At 38.7% G+C, this 27,590-nt stretch overlaps 1 protein-coding gene across 1 annotated transcript in view; it reads right to left on the bottom strand.

Moving 5' to 3' along the window:
- Positions 1 to 1,655: 1,655 nt before the first annotated feature.
- LOC127437236 (inositol polyphosphate 5-phosphatase K-like) overlaps positions 1,656 to 27,590 on the bottom strand; it is a 42,393-nt gene continuing 16,458 nt past the window's right edge. The window contains exons 4-13 of the mRNA XM_051692054.1: positions 24,786 to 24,894; positions 21,419 to 21,535; positions 14,879 to 15,054; positions 13,793 to 13,904; positions 13,021 to 13,130; positions 12,451 to 12,652; positions 9,379 to 9,516; positions 9,180 to 9,263; positions 8,945 to 9,049; positions 1,656 to 7,670 (exon numbers count right to left, since the gene is read on the bottom strand). Coding sequence (XP_051548014.1) covers positions 7,347 to 7,670; positions 8,945 to 9,049; positions 9,180 to 9,263; positions 9,379 to 9,516; positions 12,451 to 12,652; positions 13,021 to 13,130; positions 13,793 to 13,904; positions 14,879 to 15,054; positions 21,419 to 21,535; positions 24,786 to 24,894 — 1,477 coding nt within the window. The 3' untranslated portion in view covers positions 1,656 to 7,346. The remainder of the gene's footprint in view (positions 7,671 to 8,944; positions 9,050 to 9,179; positions 9,264 to 9,378; positions 9,517 to 12,450; positions 12,653 to 13,020; positions 13,131 to 13,792; positions 13,905 to 14,878; positions 15,055 to 21,418; positions 21,536 to 24,785; positions 24,895 to 27,590) is intronic.

Consider the following 27,590-nt stretch of genomic DNA (forward strand, 5'->3'; position numbering starts at 1 on the left):
ACTTTGATGCTTAAAGCACCCAAGAATCAGAAAAGTAGTATATGCATCACAGAATGTTTCTCCAAGAGGTTTCAGGTTTTGTCACGTGGTGGTATGGTGCAGAGGTGGGTATCTGAAAGGTCACAGGTTCGAATTCCACATGGAGTGCGATGCTTATGCTCCATTATCACCATTGTGCCCTCGAGTAAGGCACATAATCTCAGGTTGTTCCAAGTAGTTTGAAAAGAGAATCTACTAAATACTTACACGGCTTCAGGTTAACTGATGGTTGACTTTTGGCCTTCTTAAAAGCACCTTTAAAGCAAATTCAGTTCTCTGCAGCCATTATGGCAAGCTATTTCCAGTTTGCCATGGTTATGTTTCTATAACATGCCAAATCAATAATAAAACATGATAATAATGGTATCATAACTTTTGTCTATCAATGAAATCATGCTTAAAAAGGCCACGCCTCGTTAATTAGAACTTGTTGCTTAATTAGAAGGGTGTGTCCACATGCTGTACTTTTGGTGATGTAGTGTATCTCTCCCATTTTAAGTAGTTAAAACAAAAAGAGTGATTAGGTCTACTTATCACTTAAGTGGATTTAAATTTTTGATGACATCTAAAATCTAAGAATTAGAATTAAGTAGTCCTACACAGCAGATGGAAAATAATTAACAGAAGTGAATACTGTGATCATCTCATTTGTTTGAGTTGGGTGTACACAATATGCATGTCTAACCTCAGAGTAATTTCTGCTCAGAAAAAGAATCCCAAAGGAAGGGGTGCAAGATGTTTACGTTTATTTACTTACTGCTCAAAATGTTGCTCCCTTAAAGGGATAGTTCTCTCAAAAAAAAAAAAAACTCTCTCGTCATTTATTCACCCTCATGCCATCCCAGATGTGTATGACTTTCTTTCTTTATCAGAACACATACAAAGATTATTATAAAAATATCTCAGCTCCGTAGGTCCATACAATGCAAGTGAACAGTTGTAGCTCCAAAAATCACATAATGGAAACATAAAAGTAATCCATATGACTCCAGAGATTTAAATATATCTTCAGAAGCAATATAATAGTTGTGAGAATGGGTGTCAGATCAAAATGTAAGTCCTTTTTTCACACTAAATCTTCACTTTCACTTTGACATCTGAAACTGTAGAGTAAAAAATACTTAAATATTTTTCTGTTTCTCACCCACACCTATTATATCACTTCTGAATATATGGATTTAACCATTGTTGTTTTATGGATGACTTTTATGTTTCCTTTATGTGATTTGTGGAGCTACAAAATTCTGGTCACCATTCACTTGCATTGTGAGGATCTACAATGAGATATTTTTCTAAAAATCTTCATTTGTGTTCTGCTAAAGAAAGAAAGTCATACACATCTGGGATGGCATGAGGGTGAGTAAATGATGATTGCGAATGATGATTTTTGGGTAAACTATCGTTTTAAATCAAGAAGAATATTTTAGGAACTTAGAACATTTTTTCCCCTTGAGCTTTCCTGTGTCTCTTCAATAATTATATATGATACAGGCCAAAAATAACTTCAGGATCACTAGAAACATAGAACTTAATTTACTTTGTGAATAGAGAAGGATTAACTGTTCTATCTCATGCTACAAACCTTCATGATGAAATGAAATAATCATCCAAATATATCACTTCCAAAAGCATTTATTTTCATTTGGACACCAATGTTTGACAGTGGTCTAAGGTAAGACACCATTATACAACAACAACCTAGAACAATGGTTCACAAGCCTACCAAGTCAATACATTCTGCTCAATACAAGGTCCAAAAAAGTATTTAATCATAACGAATGTGAATATCCACAAAACGATAAAACGATTAAAGCGACAAAATTTGTTTTCATGAAGAATACAAATGAAACGTTAAAGAATGCAAAACTGAAAAGGTAAATCTTACAAATGATTATAAATAAAAATATAAGTTCATATTCACTCTTTATAATGATTCAAACACACTGACCAGCAGAATCTTTACATTGTTTTAATATCATGAATACGAAAATAAATATAATCCAAAATAAATACAATATCTTTCTTCTGTTTTGGCACTGATTGTCATCTGTTCTACATATCTGTACCCAGATCTCATCTAATAATAATCATTGAATTCATTTCATCCTATAACATTTCCTATGCATGCTTAAATTATGTCTTGCGAGCACAAAAGCATTTCAAAATCAACAAAATATGAAAAATAAATTCTTCCCTTCATATTGACATAATAAAATTATTAAACCCTGGCACTTATAAAACATTTATTTGGCCTTCAAGGAAAATATGAATTTCCAACACTGCATCTGATTTTATTTCAAATGTAGAAGCATTGCGTATTAAAATATAACTGACAAACTGAAATGAAGTGTTTGTTTGTTTTTTTGCCCATTATTCTAATGTTGCAAACTAGCATAAACTCTAATTGAAATTTCCCTCTCTAATAACAATCGACATACTAAGTTAGTACATACATAAATACATACATTTTGTTAAGAACATGTGCAGCTATCCAGACTTTTAACAGAAGTATTTCTCAAGTGGAAAAAATTACTTGGTCCATAATGCCTCATTGCTTTGATTTCCAAAGATTCCAACAGCAATCTACAAAGATTTTTTTCTAAAACTATTTTCATGTCTCGAAACTTCCAATACCCAAATTTTCTATTCCATTTCCAAGTAATGATACCTTTCGAAATCTCTACGATATTAAAAGGTGGCTGATAATACAACACTGGGATTATCCATGACACGTCCATGCAAAAACATAGATACACTGACAGGCTTTTACTCTCACTCACCTAACCATGTAAACAGTGACAGCACACCACGTGTCCTAAGGCTAAGTAGTCTTGGTACAAAATTTCCTAAATGGGTCACAAGCTACCAATCCAATATATTACTTCTGACGACATCTGAGCCCTTAACAGAGCCCGGTACACAATGTGACAACCAGACACTGTGACCCCTGAGGGGTCTGATTTGGAGACACAAAGACAATGAGAGGAGAAATGAGAGAGGAGAGGATATGGAAAGAGAAGGTGGAAATTAAGAGAGATAGGGGAAGAGATGGAGAGGAGACGAGGAAGAATTTACCATGGAAGATAAATCCTAGTAAGCCCTAGACATCGAAGAATATCCTAGGATTCCTACCACACGTACAGTAATGATACAATACTTTACACAAATCAGATGAATGCTCAGATATAAACCATGCAGTCATTCTTTAAAGTCAACATGAAATCAAAACTGACCCAATTTACTTTAAGACCAAAATATACTTTGCATGTCCATGTTGCGGATCGCTCCATGCACAGTATGCGTAACGTAAATTTCATCATAATCCGACAGATCTTCTCGACCCGCGGACATGGTCATCTTCTGTGCACATCGTTGGTGCATGCGCTGGCCATTGACTCTACTAAAAGAGGATCACAAAGAAGTTGTTGTTGACATGCATCAAATACATTCATATTCGCTCGCGGTCAGAAGAGTATACTCACAAATGCCAGGCGCGAGCCGATCCTGAAAACGCAAAAACGAAGTTTACCTGGGCCTTTAATGCACTTTCCACATTTTAAAGAGACAGTTCACCCAAAAATGAAAAGACTTTGAATGGCGTTTGAGTCTTGTGTACCACTTTTATGGCACTTTTTTGTCCTTTTTCAAAGTTTAACAGCACCCATTCACTTTCGCGTATGGAAAAGATTAGATTGGATATTGTGTCTAACATCTCCTTTTGTGTTCTCCTGAGGAAAGAAAGTCCTACGGGTTTGGAACAAAATGAAGGGGGGATAAATATATTTTCCTTTTTGGATGACCTACCTTTAAGGGGTGTTCACTCTGACAGTAATTTGTACTGACAAAGCGATCGTAAGTCATTTATTTGTTAGAGTTGCCGATTTGAGGCAAAATAAGTGATAGCAACTGTTGCCGATGCGACACAGTTGAGCAGAGTTCGACTTAATGCAAATACACAGTGAATCGATGCAGTAGCTACAAGTGGGAGAAAAAACAGATGATCAGTCGCCTGATTATAGACCATTTCAAGGACTATTCCTCGGTTTATGGAAGTGACGTCTTAGTTCCTTGAACATTTCCTATAAGTTCTCATTCAAAACAACAGCGGGAGGCGCTTCATTCATAGTGACTTTAACATGATTAACGTTACTAACATTAACACAATTGCCATAAAATATCATTATTAAAATGTGCACCATGTTGTTCGGTGGCTGGATGCTCCCTGGATGCCTGGAACTAATGGAAATTAAAGTGTTTAGATCTCCAAAAAAGCAACCGCAAATGGACGTATGAACCGCAGCAGTGAAGCGATATGGCTGGATACGTGCAGTACTAACAACTGTATCAAACATATTATCTCTGGTAGGTGAACTAAATTTATGCCGACTAATTGTAAATTCAAGAGGTAGAGCTCTAAAAGTGACTATAGATCGCTCCCATTATAATGAATGAAGCTGCGCAAGTCATTTACTTTTACATTTAGTCATTTGGTAGACGCTTTAATCCAAACGATTTACAAATTTGGAACACAAAAATAAATCCTTTACATCTTCATTGAATATAATAGGAGCGATCTAATATTCCCGATTTCCCCGCTGAGGAAATAATTCTGAGCATCTAGGACCCCATTTACACCTGATTTTAAGATGCATTTTTGGTGATCGGATCACATGTGGTCAGCGCTAAATGCAGGTTTAAACAGGGTCTAAAACATTTTGTGATCAGATCACAAAAACCACATACAAATGTGGTCATAAAACGCATGTAACCACATCACATTTGAGGTGTAAACGCTAATCCGTCCTGATGCATCCCTGGCAGCAGCGAAGCCCCACCCCTTATCTGTCAATCAACCATGCGCTAAAACATGAGTTTAAACTGTGCCGGTTACGAGCGGTTTTAAAAGGAAATAATTGTTTAAAAAGCAGATACATATACAAGCATGAGAACTTCACGGATCTTCTTCATTGTGTCTGATATCAAGACGCAGGGACACTTAAGAGAAGCACGAACATCTGAAGCTCCTTTAATACAGGTAATCCTCTAAAAGAACGGATAATTCAGCTCGAAATGTTGATTTTGTGCTTAGATTACGACTTTTACGACTAACATCACCAAACCCTCTTATATTTCAACCCCTCCCATTTCATTCGGAAATACTATATCACATTGCGGAAGTAAAATGGGTTGCAAACGGCACTTCATGTTGACTTTAAATTTGGCAGGTCATGGTGAGGGATGTTACTTTCAAATTCTTTTCGAGAACATTAACCACAGAAACACAACGGCACAACAGTCACAACTTTGAGAAGAATAGACTTCATCATTGTCCTAATTATGATGCCTAAATTTCTGTCTAGGTAGGCATCGTCTTTAACAATGCAACTATTTAAGATAAACATGAATAATATATAAACTGTAGTGTCGCCAACGTGTTGTGTTAGCTAAGAGTCAACGAATGTTCATCCCTTTATGTGTGCTTACTTTTCAAGGACCTGAGGAGTGTGAACATGCGTTTGCAGAGCATGTTGTATTTAAATTTACCCTCCCAGTCTCAACGAGGTGATGACCAAAGAAGGTCACCTTTAGCAGGGAATTCTCAATGTCTTATGTGGCCAGACATCAAGAAATCCTGAGCTCTGCTCCAAACCCTAGTGAGCTGCCTCACTCTGTACTGCTATCTACCTTCTACAGAAGCAAAATAACGGAAATGGAACATCATAAGGGACTGAAATGGATCGCTGTATATGGGCAGCAGCACCACCGTTGATGTTCACTTATTCACGCCACACTCTGCACAAGAGACTCAACCAAAGGTCTGGATTACACAACATGACTTTTAAAATCTGAACGCATTCCCAAACGACAATAACACTACCCGACTGTCAAGTCGATCCTATCACAAACTCATGTAGAAACAAAAATCCTCCCATTCTAGGAGACGCATGACAGATGTAAACAGACATGGATCTGGGAACTGGCTGCTGTTAATGTTGCTGCTACTCTGTGTTCTGAGTTGTGGAAAATTTGGGTGCGCTTGGCACATTTTCTTGGATGGTCTTGGGTGGGAAGACACCACCAGGTATGGCCTCTAAAAACTGTAATGCGAGGTGAGTGGTGTTAAAAGTGAAACTCCACTAGAGTGCTTGTTCAACATCACCATTTCCTGAGCTTCATGGCCCTGCACACTCGATTTCCATTGGCTGCTTGCCATACGACTCCAGACGCTACAAGATTTCATCTGTAGTCGTGGATAGTCGGCTCAAAAATATCAAACATGTTTTATGTCCTCTGACTAGATGCAATCATAGTCTGAGGATAAGATATCAGAGTCTGTACCCATCATATACTATACGATATTAAATTAAATTTGTCAACTACAATTGGCCAAAAACTAGCACCAAATTGGCCCAACTGAAAATCAGGGCTAAAATTGGTTTTAAATGTGTAGTGTAATCCAGCCTTAATGCTCACAGATGATTCCAGATGAGTCTAATCAGATGAGTCTAATGTTAGCATGTTGCTAAGGTAAAGACATCAATATATAGCACACACAAATATTGCATGAAACAATTTTAGAGCCATTTATTAACAATATTTCACAGTGCTGAGTAAAATACAAGTATAACGGGCATTTCTCTTGCTTTATCTGCCATATTGGATGTATTGTTTTACTGAGTAAAACTTATAATGATACAGCACTCCTGCCTTAGAATTTGGCCAATGTATCTTCTAAGGCAACATAACTTGGCGCATGCTGTTTAGAACAGCCTTTATGCCAGAAGTGTGCTTATGATGCCTTAAAATGCTGTCTAGGTGGGCAGCTCACTAGTATCTGGAACAAAGCTCCAGAAAACCGATGATATACTAAAGAGGATCTGCTCCAATAAATCCCAACAAGAACCACAAGTGTTTTCTATTGTGCATTAAACCCTGGTCGATTCTGGGAATAACTTCTATATGAAGCAATTTAAAGCATTAATATTGTGCAAGAATTTTTAGAATAATTTCTTTGTTTCAGATTTTGTTTTGTGCAGCTAGGGAGAAAGAGAGAGAAGAATATGCGAATGTCAGAATGTCTACATAGAACGAAAAACAGTTACAGACAAGAATTTAGCCTGCCCGCTCTTGTATTTTGCTGGAGGGAGCCACAAATTAAATGCTTACTGCTGCCCTGCAACATACAAAACAACATCTCCAAACGACATTGCAGGACAGTAAATGTACAACGACATTATAGACCCAGCAGAAAACTGCAACCCTATCCTCAAGCAAATATAATTCTCCAGAGAAGATGGTGTGCTTAGCTAAGTTTCCTCTGGTTTGGTTGCATCTTTTCCTGAGTTAGAACTTTCAACAGAAGCCACAGGATCATCAGAGGTCTTGGTCATTTTGAGGGTACCACCGCTCTGCTTGCAAGAGCGAGAATGTGTCATGGTGTCTTTGGAATGTGGTTCGTTTGGATTAGTTGGTTGCCCTTTGGCAGGTTTGGCGCTCCAGTCGCTGCTCTGTTGCTCCTCAACCTCAGGGCTGGAGGTACCGGAGACAACCTGCTTTACCTCGTCTTCAGACGTGAAGTCAGAGCTGTCCGACGGACTTAGATCTGCTGCAGTGGATGCTGGCAGTTGAATCTTAGGCAATATTAAAGGAGGAAAAGCATGATAACTGGACATCATCGTAAACTTCCTAATTTAGTTCTCTAGTCATACAATTTAAAATAGCTAAGAACAGTTTTATGGTTCTTAGTGAGAAAGGTTGTAGCATAACAACAGTATAGCTGGAAAGCTATGTAGCTTTACCAGTAACAAGCTAATTTTTCCAACAAGTATCAATGCAGCATGACAAAACACTACATTACTGTTTTTAATGTTGCACTGTATTGAGTGAACTGAGGCAATAATCAAATGCGCTCACCTAAACTGTCCTATTTTTAATATGTAGAATGGGAATGTCGGATTCATTATAGTGACTTGGTTTGTTCAGAAGGTCCATGTGCATGAAATTTATACAGTACATGAAAATAAAAATTACTGACCCATTTAATCAACCCATTTAAATTTTAGCTCAGTTAAATAAATTAAGGTGTATTCTACTCTAGCCTAGTTTCATTGTATTTATAGCGTACATTTTTGTTTAAATTCATTTCAATTAGGGTGATTAAATGGCTCTGATTAAATTGTATATATTATTAACTTAAAAAAATTATATTTAAAAAGATATTGCCCCCTCAAGTAGCTTCAATGTAGTTAGTTACTTTTTCTTGGTAGCTTGAAGTGTAGCTACGTTTTCAAATGTAGACAGTAGTTTCACTATTTTAAATTATGAGTAGCTTGTACTGTGAAACCAGAGTTTCATTGTAGCTTCCCCAACACTGGAAATGAGTACAGGATAGAATTAAAGGAATATTCCATGTTCAAAACAAGTTAAGCTCAATCAACAGCATTTGTGGCATAATGTTGATTACCACAAAAAAATTGTTTGACTCGTCTCTCCTTTTCTTTAAAAAAGGAGTTACAGTGAGGCCAATCCATAAATGTTCAAATACTTTCAAAAGTATAGCCACAAGATGTAAACAACATGCATGTTAACATGATTTTGGTGTGGTAAATCGCTTTCTTACCTTTTCTGTGTAAAGTTATATCCAGTTTTACAACCATGACGACGTAATGCCATAAAACCTAAAACCCTAAAATGACTATAAAAACAACTATTTACATCTCCAAAAATCCACAAGTTATAAAATTATAAGATTCACATTTCTGCCTTGAAACCTCTTTTTAAAGAAAAGGAGGGGCAAGTCAAAATTCATTTTTGTGGTAATCAATATTATGCCACAAATGCTGTCGATTGAGCTCAACTTGTATTGAACCTGGAATGTTACTTTAAAACTGTGAACATTATTTACCTGGAATGGCTCGGTGACACCCACAATGGAGCTCATATTGTTGCTATAGTAACCCAGAATGAAGTCCCCAGAATCCTTTGGCAACTCCTCCTCTGCAAAAGTCACCTGGAGATATCAAGTCAAAAACAACTAATCAAAATGAAGAAGCTGAGTGGTTTAGCAAGCACAAGTGGTGGATGTAAATGATTAATTGTTTCATACAACATAATTTACAGTATTTTGGATTTCTCCTTACTTGGTGCTCCTGTCTTAGGAAATCAGACTCCTCCTGTTTGGCCCAAGTGTACGCCACGTAGTCCTTATGATGTTTAAACCCAACCTATGGAATTACATTTTTGTAAAGGCGGCTCAATCAATTGTATAGCAAGACACTCAGAATTGGCTTTTTAAGTTTGATTGAACAAAAATGAGGAATTAATTCATATTGAAATAACCTTGTAAAGCCCAATCCAGTCCCAAGAGCTTCGATAAAAGTTGGGAGCCACCTTAAATTTGGCTACTGCATCAGATATCTCTGTCCATTCATCCTCCACAAAGATTGTTACCAAAGGGATGTCCACCTGATAAGGGAACTGCAAGAACCATCACATGTTAAACATAACCACACTGTAAATACCCAAGCCAAGACATTGTGAAACAACACCCCTCTTTACACCTGTCTCTGTAACAGCCCTATACTGGGTGAAAAACAGGGGAAAAGATGTCAGTGAAACACTCAGGGTCAGATGGCGAAATGCTCATGGATTATGGCAAATCACAAGCTCATTTGCATGTGAACATAATGAGTGGCAAATTTTGGCAAGTTTGCAGATAGTTTGCCAGAATTTTTGGAGGGTTTAAAGGCAGAAATGTGAAGCTTATAATTTTATAAAAGCAGTTACATTAATTACTCTGTTAAAACTCATGTATTATTTGAGCAATAAAGTTGTTTAAATAGTAATTTTTACAGTCAATTTAAGGGTTTAGGGTTTGTTGATATTACATCATCATGGCAACAAAGTTGTAAAATTGGCTGTAACTTTACACAGAAAAGGTTAGTAAGTGATTTTATCACACTACAATCATGTTTACACACATACAGGTGCATCTCAATAAATTAGAATGTCGTGGAAAAGTCCATTTATTTCAGTAATTCAACTCAAATTGTGAAACTCGTGTATTAAATAAATTCAATGCACACAGACTGAAGTAGTTTAAGTCTTTGATTCTTTTAATTGTGATGATTTTGGCTCACATTTAACAAAAACCCACCAATTCACTATCTCAAAAAATTAGAATATGGTGACATGCCAATCAGCTAATCAACTCAAAACACCTGCAAAGGTTTCCTGAGCCTTCAAAATGGTCTCCCAGTTTGGTTCACTAGGCTACATAATCTGCTGATCTGACAGTTGTCCAGAAGTCAATCATTGACACCCTTCACAAGGAGGGTAAGCCACAAACATTCATTGCCAAAGAAGCTGGCTGTTCATAGAGTGCTGTATCCAAGCATGTTAACAGAAAGTTGAGTGGAAGGGAAAAGTGTGGAAGAAAAAGATGCACAACCAACCGAGAGAACAGCAGCCTTATGAGGATTGTCAAGCAAAATCGATTCAAGAATTTCGGTGAACTTCACAAGGAATGGACTGAGGCTGGGGTCAAGGCATCAAGAGCCACCACACACAGACGTGTCAAGGAATTTGGCTACAGTTGTCGTAGTCTTCTTGTTAAGCCACTCCTGAACCACAGACAACGTCAGAGGCGTCTTACCTGGGCTAAGGAGAAGAAGAACTGGACTGTTGCCCAGTGGTCCAAAGTCCTGTTTTCAGATGAGAGCAAGTTTTGTATTTCATTTGGAAACCAAAGTCCTAGAGTCTGGAGGAAGGGTGGAGAAGCTCATAGCCCAAGTTGCTTGAAGTCCAGTGTTAAGTTTCCACATTCTGTGATGATTTGAGGTGCAATGTCATCTGCTGGTGTTGGTCCATTGTGTTTTTTGAAAACCAAAGTCACTGCACCTGTTTACCAAGAAATTTTGGAGCACTTCATGCTTCCTTCTGCTGACCAGCTTTTTAAAGATGCTGATTTCATTTTCCAGCAGGATTTGGCACCTGCCCACACTGCCAAAAGCACCAAAAGTTGGTTAAATGACCATGGTGTTGGTGTGCTTGACTGGCCAGCAAACTCACAAGACCTGAACCCCATAGAGAATCTATGGGATATTGTCAAGAGGAAAATGAGAAACAAGAGACCAAAAAATGCAGATGAGCTGAAGGCCACTGTCAAAGAAACCTGGGCTTCCATACCACCTCAGCAGTGCCACAAACTGATCACCTCCATGCCACGGCGAATTGAGGCAGTAATTAAAGCAAAAGGAGCCCCTACTGAGTACATATACAGTAAATGAACATACTTTCCAGAAGGCCAACAATTCACTAAAAATGTTTTTTTTATTGGTCTTATGATGTATTCTAATTTGTTGAGATAGTGAATTGGTGGGTTTTTGTTAAATGTGAGCCAAAATCATCACAATTAAAAGAACCAAAGACTTAAACTACTTCAGTCTGTGTGCACTGAATTTATTTAATACACGAGTTTCACAATTTGAGTTGAATTACTGAAATAAATGAACTTTTCCACGACATTCTAATTTATTGAGATGCACCTGTATTGTTTATGTCTTGTGGCTGTACTTTTGAAAAAGTAAGTATTTTAACGTTTAAAAATTGGCCCCCATTCACTTCAATTGTTAGTGCCTCGCTGTAACCTTTGTTGCTTTTTTAAAGAAAAGGAGGGACGAGTCAAAATATATTTTTGTGGTAATCAATATTATGCCACAAATGCTGTCGATTGAGCTTAACTTGTATTAAACACGGAATATCTTTTAGTATTTTATACATTACTTCAAAGAAATGTGTGGAAATGTATCAAATATGATATAGCAGGACTGTGAGGTATATCTACTTGTACATCTCTCCATCACTGTTACATTGCATACAGTATATACTGTATGTAAGGGATAATCCACAGCTAGGTGTGCGTTAAATGATTTTAAATGCACAACGTGGAGGCGAAGAACAGAGAATTTATAGTAAAAAAGGACTTAAATATTGATCTGTTTCTCACCCACACCTATCATATCGCTTCCGAAGACATTGATTTAACCACCGGAGTCATATGGATTACTTTTATGCTGCCTTTATGTGCTTTTGGACCTTCACATTTCTGGCCACCATTCACTTGCATTGTATAGACCAACAGGGCTGAAATATTCCTCTAAAAATCTTAATTTGTGTTCTGCCGAAGAAAGAAAGCCAAACACATCTGGGATGGCATGAGGGTGAGTAAATGATGAGAGAATTTTAATGTTTTGGTTAACTATCCCTTGAAAGCCTCATGTATCAAATATGATTAAAAAAAATCTCATGCAAAAAAATATAAATAAATAAATCAAATGTTTAATAATAAACAGTTCTCTTTCAACAAATTAGAATTTACTGATTACAAGCAAAGAAGAATTTGTTGCTGACCTGCAGAGTGAAAATAGAGGAGACAGGCTTGTGGTCACTGACGGTGTACTCCATGTGACTGCGGTAAAAGTGTTGTGACACACAGATTCCGCTGGTTAGGCCCGATACGGAGCTGCGCTTAGATGTGCTGTTGCTGATCTGAGCCATCGGCCTCAACCGCCAAAGAATTCGATCAGTCCATGCTGGTTTACGCTTTTTCCCACTAAAAACAATGAAGATGATCTAATGCAACAATGCAACATAATTGTATTGCTTACGTGTAACAATCTGGGTCCATAGGAACTAAACACTACAAATTTGTAGAAATAGTAGCCTACATTAGCTTACAAGCATCATTTAATGAAAAATTAACTTTTCCTTGATCTTTCAGAGCTCATAACACATTCCCCATTCCAAAAAAGACTGCAGCTGTAAAAACGTCCAGTTCTGAAATCTGTGATTTATATATATATATATATATATATATATATATATATATATATATATATATATATATATATATATATAATGATTTTGCATGATTTTAAATGAAGAAAAGACAGACCAAAGCCCTTAAACCTTTCCCATTACCTGGTGTCATATGTGTCTGTACCCACATCAAACTTATATGTAGGAGGGAATTTAAGTGGCCCCTCGTGGAAACCTTCAAGCACAGTTTCACTGTCTTTCGCCATGTTAAGCTGCAAGGGAGAGAAAGAGGTATTTAGTATCAACACAGAGGAAACAGAGCAATCTATAAAACACAAATATATATTTTTAGTGAGTATGCATTGTCATTGCCATAGTCATTGTCATGACCTAATGAACAGTGCCTAAATATCTCCTTCAATAGGATTGAATATTTACACATTATTTACATTGTGACATTGTTAAAAACATCTATGACATTTGGAAGGAGTGGAAAAGGTCAGAGATCAATACAGGCAGCACTAGAAAGTGTTTTCGTAATAAATGTAAGCGCAGCGTAGTTCTAGCGGGAAGACTAGCAGCTGTACATCATCGCACCATTAGCTAGGTAACTCCTAGCCAATCACATGTAAGCCATTGCTTTATAAGTCTGCTCACAATCTATCACATTGCTGTTTCAGTGTGCTAACACGGCAACCTCCACCACCCCACCGCCACCAGTTGAGTCCCGTCCTGCACGGGGGTAGGCTCCTCACCACTGCCTCCTATCTCTAGCAGGATATGACAGTTCTGAGTACAACTTCTTCGGACCACCAGACGGGGCTTACTCCAAAGAGAGACATTATATTTCTGTTTCATATTCATCAAATAAATGTCATCTTAAATGTCACTCAAGTCTGCGAGTCTTCCTGATAGAACTACATATAAGTCTCACCTGGTCTTTTTCCCATAATATGGAGAGTTTGTTATTGTCAATAGCTCCTTTCACAACCTGCATATCCAGGTCCTCAATTCGGAAGTTCAGATCTCCAAACCAGAAAACCACACTGCAAATATTTGTTCATGGATTGAATCTTTGAGGTTTGATTAGTAATTTTTGAATATCAAAGGCCATACAGTAGTCACAAATAAAGTAACAGACTTACAAAGGATAGGGCCTACAGTATAGCATCATATACTTTATGTACAGTGCATGGTTACATAAGTTAGCTGGAGAATATATATATATATTTTTTTTTTCCATCATTACTCTTCGAGCAGTAGTGCTCAGCTGGTGGCTCATCACCCACAAATCCCAGGTCAGTTTTGATAGATTCACAGACAGCGTGAATATAACAATGCTAAATACAAATAATAAAAATGCAACTAACCATGTAATAGTGCATAGTTAGGATAGCAAAATAAAAATGTCATGTGTGTGTTAATTTATTTTGGCACAAATCCATCCGTCACTTGGTAGAAGCTGGTAAAATTAGGCAAATGGACATGGACAGGTTGTGCGTCATGCCCTCATCATCAAAAAAAAAAATAAAAAAAAAAAAAAAAAAAACTACACAAGATAAAATAAAATAGGAAATATATCTATCTAGCCTAAGTAGTAATTTTGCTGTTGGGCCTGAGCAGTTCTTGTGCCTCATTCATGGACATGTGCATCATGCAGTTCAGTTATTAATAAATCAACAAATGTTTGGTTTTTAGGGAATTTTTGTTTACTTCTGTAAGACAACAAATTTTGGTACTGTGTTGGGTCACCACTTGCTGTCCAAAATAAAATCTAAAAGCCAGCTGAGAACCTCTATCCTACAGGAACACTTATACACTGTTGGTCACATTCACCAGCATATTTATTACTATATCTTGATATAATAAAGGAAGAAAAAATATTGGCTCGTTTCATTTACACTTGCATGGGAATGAAAAATGGCTACACTCACCTTATTTATTTATATTAATATGTGTTTATATTTATTGCTCTGCAATATATACCTCAAAATTGCTTTGGTGTGTGTTTGAGCCTTACTCGTGATCCAGTACACCCATAGCAGCTTGACCTTCGAACTGTTGCTGTTGCAGAATGCTTTCAAAATCTTCCATGCGCTGCTCTGAGTTCTCCATGTGTGCGGGCAGGTGACAGTTTAAGAAACAGATTGAATGGCCAAAGACAGTCATACGTGCACTTACACCTCCTTTATTACCCTGCAATGGAACAAATGAGACAAGGAACATGCTGTCATGCTTAGAAGTCGCTTCAAAATTACTTGGGAGTAATAATAATATACACAAATGAGACAATTGTTGGCATATATGAAGAATATAGAGCTATTTTATGGATAGCATAGCTCAGACAATTTGGAAGAATTGAGAAGTCTCTGACTCAGGGTCTGAAATTAACTATATAGCCCACCAGCCAAGGTGGCTGGTAGATGAAGAAATTTACCAGCCAGTCAGATTTCTTACTGGCCATTTTTTGTTTGTTTGTTTGTTTGTATTTTACAAGTTAATTTTTAAATACTGTATGCATGTTAAAAGTGAAATACATTTTTAAAGAATTGTATTGTTTTATTATTTACGAAATATTTAATTGCCAGATAGTCCATTTACAATAATTTTTCAGATTATTCACTATTATAACAAAATTAAATTATATTTAAGTAGGCGTACATGTTGTCATATGAACGACCAGTAAGTAACTCTCATGAGCCTAAAGTACACAACACCCCAGCTAACACACAACGTTCCCCTAACGTTAGCATATGGTTCCCGTTTGGTTATTTTTTTGGGAACCAATTAACCTGGTGCTCACGCACCTCAGCCGGCTGGGGCTTTGGGTCAACTGGGAAAAGTGCAAGCTCTCCCCGGTTCAGAGCATCTCTTTTCTCGGTTTGGAGTTGGTCTCGATAACGGCGCACCTCACAAACAAGCGCGCACAGTCGGTGCTGAACTGTCTGAAGGCATTCAGATGGAAAACAGTGGTCCCACTGAAACTTTTTCAGAGGCTCCTGGGGCATATGTCATCCTCAGTGGTGGCCACACCACTCGGGTTGATGCATATGAGACCGCTTCAGCACTGGCTTCAGACTCGAGTCCCGAGATGGGTATGGTGCCGCGGGACACATCGTGTGGTCGTCATGGCGATCTGTCGCCACTTCTTCAGCCCTTGGACCGACCTAGCGATTCTACGGACAAGGGTTCCCCTAGAGCAGGTCTCCAGGCACGTCGTGGTTACAACAGACGCTTCCAAGACGTCCTGGGCACCATATGCAATGGGCATGCAGCCGCCGGCTCTTGGACTGGCCCGCGACTACGTTGTCACATCAACTGCCTCGAGTTGTTGACAGCGGAGGCTCTGGCCATTGATCCAGGGCAAGCATGTGTTGGTCCAGACGGACAACACGGCAACGGTTGTATGTCACAACTCGCTCGCCGTCTGCTCCTCTGGAGTCAACAGCGCCTCAAGTTGCTGCGAGCCACTCACATCCCGGGCGACCTCAACACCGCAGTGGACACGCTGTCACGACAGGTTACAATCAGGGAAGAGTGGAGACTCCACTCCCAGGTGGTCCAGCTGATTTGGAGTCGATTCGGTCAAGCGCAGGTAGACCTGTTTGCTTCCCGGGAATCCTCCCACTGCCCGCTATGGTACGCCCTGACCAAGGCACCCCTGGCACACAGCTGGCACACAGCTGGCCCCCGAGACTACGCAAATATGCATTTCCCCCTGTGAGCCTACTTGCACAAACCCTGTGCAACGTCAGGGAGGACGAGGAGCAAGTCGTGCTAGTAGCACTACCCGACCAAACGTGGTTCTCGGACCTCACGCTCCTCGCGACAGCCACCCCCCCCGGTGAATTCCCCTGAGGAAGGACCTTCTTTCTCAGGGACGGGGCACCATCTGGCACCCACAACCAGATCTCTGGAATCTCCATGTCTGGCCCTTGGACAGGACACAGAAGACCTAAGTGGCCTACCACCCGCGGTGGTAGACACGATCACTCAGGCTAGGGCTCCCTCTATGAGGTGTCTGTATGCCTTGAAGTGGCATCTGTTCACTAAGTGGTGTTCTTCCCAATGCGAAGACCCCCATAGATGCGCAGTCGGATCGATGCCAACACCTTTTCGAGGTTCTACAATCTCCAGGTTGAGCCGGTCTCGTCCCATGTATTGTCAGGTACAAGCAGGTAAGTTCCGGGACAGCTGGCCGGGTGTACCGCTTGTGCATAGCGCCTTTCCCCTCCCCTGAGGTGAAGATGTGCACTTTGACTCCCAGTCGTGTTCACAAAGTTGTGATTCCTGGATGACTTTCCACCTTAGCCCTGTGGCAGGTGAGTTTGTGGAGAAACTCACTGCCGGCCCAGTACATATGCTAACTAAGCCCTGTACTGGCGTAGGTACTCCACATGCGCTGGTTCCCCATAGGTGACCCCATGTGATATATCTACCGCTAAATAATTTCCCTGTCGGTAAACTGTGTCTTTCTTGGTCACCGTGTTTGTAGAGCTCCTCTCCCCTCGGGTAGGACCTACCATGGGACTTCTCCACACATGACATACTTCCAAAAAGACTCGGTAAGACCATGTGATGTATTTCCACTCAAAATACCCCACCCCCCCTCTCTGGGTGGGGTGTGGTCTCCACGGTGTCTTCCCCTTGGGAGTGACACCCCCCCGACATAGACACTTATGGCCCCCAGTCGGTAAACAAATTCCACTCTTTTTGGGGAGAAAAGAGAGGAAAAGAGGCCACAGCTGGGCTAGCCTGTCCTTATTTTTTGGGCAGTCGACTTGTCCCCGAAGGGACCGTTCAATGCTTATAAGATCGTTGGGGGAGGTTACGTGACGCCTGGTGCGCTGGCTATGAGGCACACAGCGGCCTGCCCGTCTTGCACCGCCAGTCCACGTAACACAGTTCAGCTTATTGTGGTGTTTCGTATAGGTCACTACATAGACACAACGTTGAGTGAGTGACAGATAGGGAACGTCCTGGTTACTTTCGTAACCTCCGTTCCCTGATGGAGGGAACGAGATGTCGTGTCCCTCTTGCCACAATACTGAACTACCCACTGAAATGGCCGGGACCTTGTCTCGGGTCCTCAGCACAAAACCTGAATGAGTGGTTTCGAGCCAGCTCCTTTTATGCCCGTATGTACAGGGGAGTGGCATGCAAATTCCACTCGCCAATTCCCATTGGCATTTTTTCAAAATCAGAGGTGTTTGGGGCTCCCAAGAGTGACCCCTAGTGTCACTACATTGACACAACATCTCATTCCCTCCATCAGGGAACGAAGGTTACGAAAGTAACTAGGACGTTCTGTTTCCAAAAACTTAAAAATGTATGTTATGTCTGGTAACCAAAAACTAACGTTCCCAGAATGTTCTGCAAACCAAAAATTGTTAGCTGGGACAGAAGCAATTATTAGTTTACTTGGAGTGAGTCAATTACTTCAGTCAGCTCCAACAGATCCAAATGTCTTTTTGATTCACTAAAAAGAGCTGGTTCATAGAGTTGTGGATTTGAGAATCGGACAATAGTTGTTGATTCACTAAAAAGAACTGGCTCAAAAGAGTAATTTGTTTGTGAATCAGATTACTGTCATGAACTGCCTTGTGTTTTCCTCTCACTTTCAGTTCAGTTTCTGTGACTGTTTAGTTTTCCCCTTGTTCATGAACTACAATTCCCATCATGCACCATCCAGACATTCTCATCACACACACCTGTTCCCAATTCCCTCTGATCATGGTTCCCAGATGTTCCTTGTTATGTCTTTTGTTCTCATGTGTGTATATATAGTCCTCTTGTTCTCCTTCCTCTGGTTGGTTCTTGTTTGTATGGTTGTGAGTTTAAAAGTTATGTTATTTCTCCAGCCTACTGCTGTGACATTTAATTTCCTTTCTTAGCGAAGAGTTTATATTTCATATTCATCATCTTCTCTCGTTTTCTTTGTGAATAAAATATTCTGAGTTTGGATCCACACTCTCTCGTCCTTCCCATAAGCATAACAATTACACTGTCGCTTGTTATGCCTTGTACTGTAGATTCAAAAGAACCGGCTCAAAAGAGTAATTTCTTTGGGAATCGGTCTACTGGTAGTGCTTTATGTCTCATCTCACGCTGTAGATTCAGTCACAGTGTTGATGTGCCGCTTAATAGTAATACAGGAAACACAGTCTGAGTATTTTAGTCTGGTTTTCTGTCCGCATCACCTGAATAATGCACGTTCAAGAACCATTAACGAAACCGAACGTCATGAAAATCATTCCGTTTTTATTATAATGCAATCATTACTAGAGAATTTGTAAGTGTGGTTGTGGGTAATTAAAACTTTCTTGCACAATGACTGTAAATCCAAGAGTGCTCTTCCCTTCATCCCGATGGCTTGAACGCTCCTGTACATTACTTTCATCTTGCATCGAGATGTACACCTACTGCTAACTGTACGTGCCCACTGGTATTTTCTACTATTAGCTTTCAGTACACGAGCAATGATGTCACCTTAAATATGCACGATTACAGTTGGAAAAATGGCATTTTCATTTTCAAGTGCCCAAAGTATACAATCAGTGTTGATTTAATAACGTTTGCTTTATTAATGTGCAATCATCATTTGAAGTCTGGATTAAAAGCACTAAATCCAACTTTGCTCACCACGCACCAGTGGACACACAGTGTTTGAGACTATTGATGAGCAGCGGGACTAGGAGCTGATAAGATCCGTTCTATGTAAACACAGTCTGTGTTACTGACTGTACTGTAGGCATACAGAGCCCCCTTGAGGACAAAACTAGAACGTGTTTAAATTTATTTTACAAGCTGACATAAACTGATAGAAAGCAAAAACCACCCACCAGAGTGGCCTGTCAAACAGAAAATTTACCCCCATTTGGTGCTTGGCAGGTGTTAATTTCAGACCCTGCCCTGACTTTTGATTGCAGACTTTGTGGTATCTTGGAAAATGTGAGCACAATTTGAGACATTGTTAAAATCACTTGTGTAAATCTAGAGGAGACACATATGAGACTACTAGAGCCTTTTTATCAGAAGAAAAAAATCTGTTAAAATATAATGTTAAATCTGTGTTAAGGTTGAACGGAGGTTCTTTTAGTCTGTGATCGCAATGCCAATAAAGCATGAAGCAGAACAGAAAAGGTAACTAATTAATCAAAATATGGAACAGGTGTGCAGTAACCATGGTGATCAAGGTGGCTGGCTGCAGATTTTTATAGAGAAACATGTGCTTGTGTGCTGACTTATGAGATCAACTAAGAGATCATAACTGTTTACATCTGAGAAATATATCAGCTGCTGAAATATACAATCTCTATAGCCTATCAACTGCTTTACGATCTAAATAAATAATCTAGATACACCTTTCTCCTAATTTTATATATTCGGTGATAAATATTAAAATATAAACATTGTCACTCTTGTTTACTCCATTAAATATGCCCAAAGTCTTTCTAGCAAGTCAGTCCACTGTCATGCCAGTGCAGCTCCTATCTACCTGAATGGGGGAACACTGAAATCTCAAACACGATTGGTCAAAATTATGATCAAAGAGCATATTCTAAATCAGCAATCAAATCTGACTAAACTGGAATCATAAATTGTGCTTCTTTACCTCATATTACCCTAAAAACACAATTTTTCTGGTTTGTATAGCTAATGCGCATGCATGTTCTCGAGCTGATTGACAGGCGATAAAAGGAATTGGCTCTTTTACCTGTAAGGCGGGACTTCCTTTCTACATCCGTTGACATCCGTTGTGTATATATATATATATATATATATATATATATATATATATATATATATAATATATATATATATTTTTTATGTACAAATTATTAGATAAAATATTTTAATCAACATCAAGATTTTATTAAACATTTTTTATGAATGTATAAGGGGAAAGGCCATTTATTTCTAAAATGACAAATTATGTATGTAGTCTCTCAAATAATATGAGGTTATAAAACAATATGCACAAAAATAATAAAAGAATTAACCAAATGCTGTTAAAAGGTTTTATATGGGGTATAGAATGTCACATCATGTGTGACATACATGTCAAAAGTATTTCATGCATCTTATCAACTACCCTATTTATAAGTTAAATGTGAAAGTGTGTAATGCTCTTTAAATTCATATGTGTGTGATCTGGACTCCTGGGTTCAATAGTTAACTTTATAACTCATAAAGGAAAACAAAAACACAAAAACTTTATGAACATGCTTCTGAAATGTGACAGTGTTTTATTCAGTTTTTTTAATTAAGAGTTGAGTTTATCATTATGATGCTGTCATTTTATATTCATTATATTCAGCATATTATTAATATTTTAGCAATGCACTGCATGAGATATCTAACACAACCGCTTTAACAGGCTCTTGTAAACTTTCATATCTGCACATGAGGATATATTTCTCAGCTGAAAAAATATTCTGATACATAAATGTGGCATTTCTCAACATTGCTCTAAATTAGTCACACTGTTGTCAGAAAGGGAAAGTAAAAGATATTATCCAAAAAACAACATGAAAAGGTTTAAACACAAATTCTGTACCCAGATACCACCGAGTCCAGTGCGTGTGGTCTGTGTTTGAATAGCTCTCAGGAAAGGCAGGTGATAGTACTTGGCAAAGACAAGCAGTAGCATTCCCTGCATCCTTTGTGATGTAACCTTCAGACAAAGAAAGAGAGAAAAACAGATGTCTCAGTGAACATCGGATAGGAGAATAAACTGGCAAATGAAAATGTTTCCTCCATCACCAGGTGTTTTCTTAGGCTTAAAATGGAGTTGGGTTGTGTATATATGCAAAAATACCATAGGCAACTACTCATACTATTTTTGCAGTATGAAGCAAGTTAACTTTGTACACTATGTCATTTTTCTGTTCAGAATACCCAGCCTTCCTTCTATATCTCCAAATGTATAACCACAGCACACTGTGTGCAACACTGCATCCCACAATGCATCTATCTATCTCTCTGCCTGCCTGTCTTATACAACCATTAACACTGTATAGATCTTTACGTATTTAAACTAGATAAGTCCAAAATGACTTTTTAAACTGTTCAGACAAGGCTTTGTCAAGCCAGCAGCAAAGTTTGCCATGTCAAAAACAGGATTCAGCATGCAACAATAAACCTTTCAAGCAGTAGTATGCTACATTATCACATGACTTCATTACAAATGCATGCTTAATGAAGCATGTGGGATATAGTTATCATCTTGGAAATAAACAGATTATTTTGCATTCGTCACACTGGAAATGGAAGGTTAAGTTAAGCACATTGCATTGTAGGATACTATATTGTAGGATACAATATTTTATGCATTGTTTTGGCAATCCAGGAATTCTATGCATTCAGAAAATGTGCATAGGCCTACTGTACCAAGTACACATATTATTTACTGCAGAAATAGTAAAAGTAGTATGGTAGTATACTATCCCAAACATAGCACAAGTGCTTGGCTGGGGTGGAGTGGAATTTATACAGATGCTAACTGTACAAACTGGTCACAATGTGAATTCTGCGACAGGAGGTCGAAAGTTCTGCTGCTGAAATTGGTCAGTTTTTCCAAATTTCAAGCCACTGCCCTCAGTGGCTGTAGCTGGAAATGTTGTTGAGGTGATATGTCCAAATGTTAGCGCCAAAAATGAGTTGTATTTTTAGTTTTAAATGGTTAAGTATAGTAAACAGGCATGCATATTTTATTATATGTACCCCCTAACCCAAACCCCAACCCTAAACCTAACTGTCTGTGGAGTAAATGTTTTATTTTAGAGCAAAAATGCAACTTCAAAATCACGCTCATCATGGTTTATGTGAATGCAATTACTTTCTGGTTTCCATAGGACCACAACCTCTGTCTCAGTGTGAACATGAGTAATTCCTGGTTTCCATGGGACCAGGACTTGTGTCTCAGAGTGAAGGCAATTACTTCCTGGTTTCCATGGGACCAGAACACATCTCTCAGTGTTAACAAGATTACCTTCTGGTTTCCATGGGACCAGAACCAATATCTCAGAGTAAACGCGATTACTTCCTGGTTTCCATGGGTCCAGGACTTGTGTCTCAGAGTAAACGCGATTACTTCCTGGTTTCCATAGGACCAGAACCCGTCTCTTAGAGTTAACAAGATTACCTTCTGGTTTCCATGGGGCCAGGACCTGTGTCTCAGAGTAAACACAATTACTTAGTGGTTTCCATGGGGCCAGGACCTGTGTCTCAGAGTAAACACAATTACTTAGTGGTTTCCATGGGACCAGAACCCGTGTCTCAGAGTAAATGTGATTACTTCCTGGTTTCCATGGGACCAGGACCTGTGTCTCAGAATAAACACAATTACTTAGTGGTTTCCATGGGACCAGAACCCGTGTCTCAGAGTGAACGTGATTACTTCCTGGTTTCCATGGGACCAGAACCCATATCTCTGAGTGAACGTGATTACTTCCTGGTTTCCATGGGACCAGGACCTGTGTCTCAGAGTGAATATGATTACTTCCTGGTTTCCATGGGACCAGGACCTGTGTCTCAGAGTAAACACAATTACTTGGTGGTTTCCATGGGACCAGGATCTGTGTCTCAGAGTGAACATGATTACTTCTTGGTTTCCATGGGACCAGAATCTGTGTTTCATGTTAAACGTGAGTGCTTCCTGGTTTGCATGGGACCAGAATCCGTGTTTCTGGTTAAATATGAGTGCTTCCTGGTTTCCATGAGACCAGAATCCATGTTTCAGTTTAAATGTGAGTGCTTCCTGGTTTCCATGGGACCTAGATCCCTGTCTCAGAGTGAACATGAGTGCTTCCTGGTTTGCATGGGACCAGAATCCCTGGCTGTGTCTCGTTTGGAAGGCTGCATGCTAGGTAGGATGCGTCCTTTGAAGGCTGCAGTATACCGAGTATCCTCCTTTAAACAAGCCTCGTTTAAATGAGACAGCCTTCATAGGACAAACGGAAACAGAACGTAACATGGTTGCTATGACAGCACGCCACTCTTTAAGAAGCGGGAGCGCTTTGAGTGAGAAGGGAACAAAGTCCCTTTAGAAAGGAATGTATGAGGTACATTTTAGGAGAGTTATAATGATGTAAAGATTTTACAGGTGTACTTTTAGTCTAATACTTTATTTTAATTATATATTGATATAATTATACATATATACTCTGCACCAATCTACTGAGGTACTTCAACTTGGGAATTAACATTACTTGCGTTTGAACATCATATTTACAGGCAAATTGGCGTTATATTTTTTAGACATTTCCGCTGAAGCAAAGAATTGTGGGTTATGAGTGCCCACGAAGCATACACCTCGTGCATCCTCCGAATTCCTGTGAAAGAAGGTTGCATTCGAAGGCTGCTTTCGAAGTGTCCTACTCGCATTTCTGAAACGAGACAGCCTCAATGATGTATTCGGCCGACAAATGTGACCTCCAGAGAACTCATCCTTCCAAACGAGACACAGCCCCTGTTTCAGGTTAAACATGAGTGCTTCCTGGTTTCTATGGGACCAGAATCCGTGTTTCAGGTTAAACGCAATTACTTCCTGGTTTGCATAGGACAAGAACGATTTTGGGTGCATGAACATTCGGAAGACTGGATGTCAATTTTCCGTGTGATGATAATGAACTGTATGAATTCCACTCCACCCCAGACAACACAGCCACCTGACACAATCCTTCACACATTTTTATATGAGATTAAGTTTCGACAAGAAAACAATGTCACATTGAATCAAGCAGGAGTCCAACTGAGAGAAAAAGAAGCAAAAAATTAGCCACATGACAAAGATAAAGACCAGCAAAGTCTTTTTTCAACATCAGCCACTCACACAGTATTACATAATGTGACCCCTGTGGCTCTAATGACAAGTGCGCGCGTGTGTGTGTGTGTGTGTGTGTGTGTGTGTCCACATTACTGACCAGTACATATCCGAAGACGCTGAGAGCATCCATGCAGACCTCGCTCCACTGATCAGTGAAAAGAACATCTTTTAGCCGTTTATTGATCATTGAGTTCACTTCCTGTAGACTAATAAGAGGGAATGAGAAGGAGAAAGAGACAAAGAAAAAAACAAGAGAGACAGAGACAAACGAGACGGGAGAGAGGTCAAACGGCAGTCAGTGAAGATGAGATTGAAAGACAGAAAAATATAAGAAAGGTCAAAGAGACAAGGTAGATTATATCTGTTCCTGTCACTCAACTGATAGAGCATGGCACAAGCAATGCCAAGGACATGGGTTCAATTACCATGCAATGTACTAACTGATAATGTGTAGCTATGAAGCACTGTAAGCTTTAAATAAAAGTCAAATGCATAAATTAAAATGTAAAACTGTAGAATACTTATGTAGGTCATGTCCTGGATTATGCATACCTCGGGTTTTAAGTGACACAGGACCGTATTCCACCCCTTCTACCTCCAGGGTTGGGAGGGTGACTTTTGAAATGTATTACACTACAGATTACAGAATACATGCTGTAAAATGTAATTTGTAACGTATTCCGTTAGATTACTCAAGGTCAGTAACGTCTAAATACTTTGGATTAATTCTTCAGCACTGGTAGATTTTTTTCACTTGTTTTGACTATAAAAACTCTGCCAGTACAGTAAGACAAAATACACGTTAAAAATACATTCTCTGAAAAACCTAAATATCTTATGCAGTGTTGTTTCTAAAACAAGATAAATCTAATTGATCTTGTTTTAAGGATTTTTAGATGTTTTTACAGGAAAACAATAGAAAAATTATTATTAAGAATATGATTTTTGCCCTAATATCAAAGGTCTTACTAGAAAAAAAGAATTCTGATCCAACGTGAATTTTCTTGATAAAAAATATGATCGTGCCTGGTAACGTGCATGTAAAATGGCTAGAAATAGCATTTTAGCTTAGCGTGAAGCTGACAATTTACACAAGGTTTATTTATATTTCTTCTGCTCCAAACTTACTTCAAACTTACTTCTCTGTCTGCTCGTATGAATGTAACACATCATAAGAAAGTGTTTCACCGCTGTTCAAATGCACTTTGGATCACACCATTTATATGTATAAATGTTTTCCATCTGAAAGGACTAAATATTAAATTAAACAAATGACAATAAAATGCAAAGTAATCTCTTCAGTAATCAAAATACTTTTTGAGGGGCCTGGGTAGTTCAGTGGTAAAATACGCTGGCTACCACCCCTGGAGTTCGCTAGTTCGCTAGTTCGAATCCCAGGGTGTGCTGAGTGACTCCAGCCAGGTCTCCTAAGCAACCAAATTGGCCTGGTTGCTAGGGAGGGTAGAGTCACATGGGGTAACCTCCTCGTGGTCGCTATAATGCAGTTTGTTCTCAGTGGGGCGCATGGTGAGTTGAGCATGGTTGCCGCGGTGGATGGCGTGACGCCTCCACACGCACTGTCTCCATGGCAACGCACTCAACAAGCCACGTGATAAGATGCACGGGTTGACTGTCTCAGATGCAGAGGCAACTGGGATTTGTCCTCCACCACCCGGACTGAGGTGAATCACTATGCGACCATGAGGACTTAGAGCGCATTGGGAATTGGGCATTCCAAATTGGGAGAAAAAGGGGAAAAATCCCCCCCCCCCTCCCCCCCAAAAAAAAAAATACTTTTTGAATGTAACTGTATTCTAAATACCAATCATTTAAATTGTAACTGTAGTGGAATACAGTTACTTATATTTTGTATTTTAAATATGTAATCCCATTACATGTATTCCGTTACTCCCCAACCCTGTCTACCTCATACATTTTTGGGAGCGGCTTTCAATTTGGCGCAACCCCCCAACCCCCCCACCCCAGCTATGCTTAGAAATGCCTTTGCATTAAAGCTTCATTTTCTGGTACAGTAAAATTTTCTGTAAAGCTGCTTTGAGACGATGTGTGTTGTGAAAAGCGCTATACAAATAAAAATGACTTGACTATTAGCAATTTTTGATGATTGAAAAGCCATTATTTTGAAAGAGAAATATGATGGATATCCAAACGGTGAGATGGCTAAAATAGCACTTTAGGGTCAGGCTATGTGTAGACTATTTGTAGTATTTGTATCCTTTTATATTGATAAAATAAAATAAATAAAAATAAAAATGCTTACATTTTTAGATCCAGGCTGCATTTGGGTCATTATAAAAAGCTTGTCCGAGATTATAAAAATTAGAAATCTTTTAAAAATCTAGTTGAAAACAAATCTGTCAAGTTTTTAGAAATGTAATCTTTGTGTCACACTTTTTTTTTTTTTAAACATTTATAGCATTTTCTAACAAAAAAAAAAAATACTAGTGTACACAACATAATCTTTCACTTCAAAAAAGTTTTCAAACACATTTTTCAAGGTAAAAAATAAATAAACTTTTTTTACAAATATAAATTTTGCAGTCACCAATATCAATAATTTTTTAGAACGAAAAATATTTTTTATTAATATCTTTATAAAAAAAACAAATAATAATAACTTCTTACAAAGAAATGAGTGTTTACATAGGTCTTCTCTGTTTTGTTTTGTTTTTGTCACATGACAACAGAATGGTTACCTGCATGTTGGTTACACTACCTGGTTTTGATTTGGTGGACAAAAGTTTTTCAAATATTAAGAATATTTTAAAACAAAACTGTTTCACTGCTTCTTTTTTAAATAAATAATAACAGATTATTCCAAACTACTTACAGATATGCCAACATTACTTTTTTATTTTTAATTTTTTATAATTTCCACTTT

This window comes from Myxocyprinus asiaticus, chromosome 4, assembly GCF_019703515.2.
Source record: "Myxocyprinus asiaticus isolate MX2 ecotype Aquarium Trade chromosome 4, UBuf_Myxa_2, whole genome shotgun sequence".
Lineage (NCBI taxonomy): Eukaryota > Metazoa > Chordata > Actinopteri > Cypriniformes > Catostomidae > Myxocyprinus > Myxocyprinus asiaticus.